Source organism: Etheostoma spectabile, chromosome 13, assembly GCF_008692095.1.
Source record: "Etheostoma spectabile isolate EspeVRDwgs_2016 chromosome 13, UIUC_Espe_1.0, whole genome shotgun sequence".
In the NCBI taxonomy this organism is placed as follows: domain Eukaryota; kingdom Metazoa; phylum Chordata; class Actinopteri; order Perciformes; family Percidae; genus Etheostoma; species Etheostoma spectabile.
In genome coordinates this window covers 22,133,518-22,139,629 of record NC_045745.1, presented here as the reverse complement: position 1 = coordinate 22,139,629, position 6,112 = coordinate 22,133,518, and the positions used below count along the sequence as shown (strand labels likewise).

The 6,112-nt window shown below is 37.2% G+C and overlaps 1 protein-coding gene across 1 annotated transcript in view; it reads right to left on the bottom strand.

Moving 5' to 3' along the window:
• The window catches only part of fryb (furry homolog b (Drosophila)), a 50,989-nt gene that overhangs the window by 39,879 nt on the left and 4,998 nt on the right, over nt 1-6,112 (bottom strand). Inside the window, exons 2-7 of the mRNA XM_032533231.1 lie at nt 5,700-5,893; nt 2,987-3,040; nt 2,694-2,833; nt 2,136-2,226; nt 785-864; nt 477-557 (exon numbers count right to left, since the gene is read on the bottom strand). Coding sequence (XP_032389122.1) covers nt 477-557; nt 785-864; nt 2,136-2,226; nt 2,694-2,833; nt 2,987-3,040; nt 5,700-5,893 — 640 coding nt within the window. The remainder of the gene's footprint in view (nt 1-476; nt 558-784; nt 865-2,135; nt 2,227-2,693; nt 2,834-2,986; nt 3,041-5,699; nt 5,894-6,112) is intronic.

Genomic DNA, 6,112 nt, shown 5'->3' with positions numbered 1-6,112 from the left:
CACACACACACACACACACACACCCACACACACACACACACACACACACACACACTACTACTACTAGCAGTTTCTTTTCCTCACCTGGATTACAAATGCTGCCTTTTCTGAGTGTAATGACTTAATTTCCACATTGAAAACAGAAATGTAGATATTTAAGTGCTTGTCACACATGGCTTGTGAAAAGTGGCACAAAAAATAAGGGCAATTGTAACATTCTGAATGATTGAATTTGAATGAGTTATTTTACTGACTTACAGACTGAATCTGGCTTTGTAATGTTTTCTGAACTTCAAATAATGCGTTTTACAGAGTTTCACTTATATGGGTATGTGGCAAATAGGAAATTACCTCAACAAGTTCACAACAAATGAACCAAAAGACGTAATGTCAACAACACTCCAAACATATCCAAACATTTCATGTGTATGCTCACACAATCATGCATGCAGTGTATACATTAATTTGCACAGTACCTGGACTGAGCTACAACTCCCACTACTTCAGCGTAGAGGTCAGCCACTATGTGCATGTTGCCTGTGTTGGGTCCCAGATATCTAGGAAGTAAATACAAACATTTATATTATATAATATATAGTTAGTATATGTATAGTGCTTTGTAGAACAGTAGACACATTTCTTATGTTTGTAATTTGCATAAATGCATGTGGATGTCAAATCTGCATGGGAATATGTTACAGTTGGTCAGAAAGTGAAGAGAGTAATGCAATGACACTCTAAAATGTTGTAAATTATTTGTCTTTCTATATGTGATCTTTCTTACCCTTCATTGTATTTGAAATGCTTGAAGGTCAGGTTTATAACTTCTTGGATGAGTCCATCCAAAAGAGGATGGAGGGGGATCTGGATTGAGAGAAATATGTATTATTTAATTCTGAATTTAGTCTTGGATTTATATGAACATTAATTAAAACAATTGGTCCAAATAACATTTTCTATTTCCATGTGTTCAATATATTTTCATTCTTGGATCAAGAATATGCAAATAACTTTTTGTATTCCCTTTAATTTATACAAGCATCTGTATTAAAAGATTTAAACAAAGGCAAACAGTTTTTCATACAGTGGTTTTAAATTACCTGTAACAGCAAACAAGACTAACAGTGAAAAGAATGTGGCAGGTAGACAGCGCTACAGTAATGCATTCTGATGGGTCACAGATTTCTTTGTAACACCGAAAAAGCCTGTGTTAGCTGAGCCAGGTAAAGGGAGGCAAGAGTTTTCTTTATATAGACCTAATTGTATTTTAATTTTATTTTAGAAGTTATTTGTTGTAGTTATGGCTGATACTGGGGCAGGACCGTCACAAAAAAGAAGGAAATTAAACAAAGAACAACTAAAAACTAAAAGGGAAAGTGAATAACGCGAGTCAACTTTGGTCAGGATTTTAACAGATGGAGACAATTACGTGATTGTAAATGATTCAAAGCTGACCCTAAATTGGCCGTAAGGTATGTAATATGTCTATTTCATTAATAAAATAACTTTACAATATGCGATGAGGTTATACGTCAGTAGCCAACATTAAATTACGTCTTCCTTCCATCTAGCGCAGACGTTTTATTCCTTTTAGTCCGTGTTTGTGTTGAATTACTATTTTCTTTTTCCTTGTCCCCTTGTAATGTCACTTGTTTAAAGCGTCCATGGGTTTCATTAAATGCAATATATAAATCTAAGTCATTACGTTGGTTGCTACAACAAACTCAAGTGGCTCATGACACAGTGATACCTGGTTTATCTCACAAGATATCCAAAGTAGACTAAGTTACCGTATACAACACTTGACATGCAAGGTTGCATCTGTAACTTCTCTTAGGGTAAATTAATGATTTTCTGTCTGAGCAAAACATTCATCGTGACTATATGAACTCCCCATAACGCTAACTTGGTAATACAGTGGGCAGTAAAGCACCGTAAAGAAAAGACCTTTACAGCAGCAGGTGTGGTAAAAACACTACCGCTTTTGTCCAAGGCGGCCGTTAGAATCAACACAAACTGAAAGTTACATATAGCCATTACACAGTTCTAAAAGTTAAACCCACTCATGCTGAAAAGTTTGAGGAGACATATGGCATAGTGCAGAATTATTGATCACACTGTAGCTTGAGACTCACCTGCTTCAAAACTTCTATAAGTACTAGAGAAAAGATGAAGTCTATTGCCAGATCTCTTCGCTCCAATAAGTAGTCCTTCTGCTGCTCATCACTGAGAGACAGACAGATAGAGAAACAAAGAAACAGAAATTTGATGTGTAACAGTGTTGACCCTGTATTCTGGATTAGTTGTAATGCTTGTGCAGTTTATTTGTGTATTTTGTCAATGACAGCATTGTTTTAAATTAGACTTAGACTAACCCTTTTCTGCTGTTTGTATGGCAGGACTATATACAGTTACCGTAGTCTGTTGTACCAACAGTATTGCTTTTTGTTTTTTGCTTGGAAGGTAAAGTAAGTTTGTTAAAAACTTGAAAAATGAGCCATGATGAATACATAAAATATTTCATAGCAATGTAGTGAAAAAGTCCTGTCCATCTGACATGGTGATGTGTTGTGTTTTTAGACCAGGCACTCTTTGTATGTGACAATTCAGACCTCCAAATTTATTTCAACTTCTCAGATGGATGCAGAGAAGACTTTTACAATTGAAAGTAAGTGCTGTTTGTGTCCTCCTACTTTTTTGACTTGGTGTTGGCCCTGGGTCGATATTCATGGGACTCGTCTTCCAGGCCGTTCTGCCTCTTGTACCAGTCAAACAGAGTCCTCAGGATAGACGGCAGGCAGTATTCTGCTAGAGAACTCATACTGCTGATCAACTGCACAGAAAAAAAGGAGAAGGAGCAGGCAAGCAAGAGAGAGTTAGAGGTCAAGCCCATTCCCAACATTAGACTATCTTACGGGCAAGATTTGGTTGAAACAGGAAAACAAGGTTTGGACAGGTGTCATGTGTCCATGTCAGGTACACGCACCTGGTCGAACTGTGGGTCCTCTCCTCTCTGCAGAGATTTGTTAAGTGGCTTCTCCTGTGAGATCAGAACAGACAAAAGTGAACATTCATGTCCGAAGACACAAGAAAAGGTAGGCATTTTATTATGAAACTTCGGGACAGGAAAATGCAAGTTCAAATGCCTCAAAACTGTTGTAAAACGCAGACCGACCAAAATGTCACTGCATTGTCTGAATTTGTTTAAATTGCTTATATATCTTAGACTCCAACCTTTTAAACCTGTAAATATATAGTCTGTAAATATTAACAACATTTAAAACCTATGTTGGTGTTGCATTTTCAACTAAATGAACATTGGTAAATGTGTTCATTGACTAAGGTCCTAAAATAAGCCCAGAACAGATTTCATTACTTAGTATCCAGACTAGCTGCTTAGACACTAACCTTGTTATGTTCCTTTCATGGAACTTATCAGGTGTTCACACTAAGAGCCATAAACTTACAAAAACACTGTGATAAAAAGCCAAACCTCTTTAACACATATACTGTACATTATGTGCTTAGACTAGAGCTGGGCATATATCAATATTATACCTATATCATGATATAAGACTAGATAATGTCTTAGATTTTGGATATTATAATATCATAATATGACATAAGTGTTGTCTTTGCCTGGTTTTAAAGGCTGCATTAAAGTAAAGTGATGTCATTTTTTGTACTTACCTGACTGCTCTAGCTGTTCTTTTATTAGAATTTACCCACTTAGTCATTATAACCACATTACTGTTGATTGTTTATCAGAAATCTCATTGTGTAAACATTTTGTGAAAGGACAAATAGTCAACACACCAGTATTGTTGCATTATCGATATCGAGGTATTTGGTCAAAAATATTTCTGATATTTGATTTTCTCCATATCGCCCAACCCTATCTTAGACATTTGGATTTATTTGTAGAGCCAAATAAGCCCCATTAAATCTTCCAAACACAAATAAGCAGTTTCTGGCACACTTTGTCAGTGAGACAAAAAGATAATATTGATTAAGTGGTTGGGTTACAGTACTTTACACATATTTGGTGCACATTTAAATCCAAAACATCTACATGGCAAACCATTAAATCGGTTTTGATCAAATCCCATAACCTTCTACGTATTTTCATTTTAAAAACTATTGGGTGCTTGATGAGACTAAAATGTATGTAGAAAGTGCAGGGCTCCAGACTGCGACCAAACGGTCACATTTTGCAATAATTTCTTGAGACAAGTATTTTTGACAACTACTCGCAAGTTTCGTTGTGATAGCTGATAAGGAGTTAGCCTTAGCCTGACATTAGCCCTCCTCTCTTCCCCCCCACTCTGTCTCAACCCTGTCTGAGAGCGCTTCTGGTTGGTGGCTGGTAGCCCTTGTGTTGTAGTACTCAGTCTCATCACAAAATTGACCGCATTTTCACTCGGCGTTGTCTCGTTCGCATTCAAAAAGGACTGGATTTTATTTTAACTGCAGGGATATCACTTAATTGCTTGCGCATTCACTGATTTATTTGCATTTTTACACCAATGTTAATGTCAGCTCTGACATTTACCACACGCCACGGTTTCGCTCACACTTGTTTGAGAGAGGTAGAGAAGAGACAGCAGAGAGTGGAGACCGGTTTTACTGTATGAAAAAAAATACCATACAGGCTGCTTTGCCAGGACATATAATGGCACGTTCCTTTAATTTTTAGTTTTAATACACAGTTGCTGATCAAAAATATAGTTAGTGACTTTGTCAAAACAAATAGTGCTTGTCTGTGTTTTGAGTGTCATGAGCTCCTCTCTCTCTGATTTGCTCATCACTCAATCTTTCCCACACTGGGTGTTAGATACTTAGTTAGATACTCCCTTTTCACTGGAAGTTGAATCACCTTAAATATGATTGTTATTTCATTGTTAACAAAAAAAAGAGAGAGGAGAGATCATTGTAGTTTATGTATTTATTACCAAAGCATTCATAATTAATACAGTTAAAATGGGGAAAATCTGAAAAATTGCGCTGCCGGTTGATTTAACGTGCGCCCCTAAATCTTTCAGTTAGGGGCTACAGTGCTCCTAGCAAAAAAGTTAGTGTGGAGCCCTGAATTGCAATTTCTAATAAACACAATTGCTTTGTTGTGTTGATGTAATATTTGTTTAGCTGTAACTGGACCTCAAATGCATCAGAAGTTAAAATAAGAAAAAGGCAAATTAATATAATATAATATAATATATACCGTAGCATTGTGCGCTACCGGCAAAGCCAGTAGACCTTGATAGTTGACAAACGGCTGCAAAGAGGTTACAGGGTGTCTCACTGTAAGATGCAAACGGCTAAAAAAAGATGGTGAGGTATTAACATTCACCATTCAGGTTTGCTTATATGTAAAATATTGCTATTCAAAGGTTTGCACTGTGTGATCATATAGAAAAAAGGTTCAAATATGACCCTGATGAGAAATAGGTAGCTACAGAAAATGGATATATTGAAAATTTGTTATTTGTCTTATAAATTAGGTTATATTATATACAGTATAAGTCAGGATGCTGGACATTGTACGCATCACTTCCTTTTCACAAAAACAGACTGTAGTCAACATATACTGTCATAAAAAGCCACTCCAGATAACACAACCAGTCCAAAATGTATACCTACATGATGCTGTAATGGGATAAAAAACGAGACAAAACAAGATGAGATGCAGTTGCACTTACCAATGGTTCGGCCATGATGATGCGAATCTTGCGTTCCGAGAGCAAGGTGAAGTTGGCAAACAAGCTTTTTAGGACAAACTCGCCCGGCTTACTCTCTGGGTCCACATTGACGGGCGCCATGACGACAGGACCCTTCCTCTCTCCCAAGGTTCCACTGACTGGCGGGATGGGTGGCTTCAGTCCCACTGGAGAGGCTGGGGAATGTCAAGACAAGTCAGTTCGTCTGAGACAGGGGTTTGACACGAGATTATTCTTAGGTACGTTTTATGGATGTTTATTTATGATGGAGATGATCTATTATGTCTGTGTTCAGATTTTACTTAGTTATGACTGTGGTGAGTGAGTGTTTCTCCAAGTTTGACAGGGTACACTTTTTCCAGATGGACACACACACACACACACACACACACACA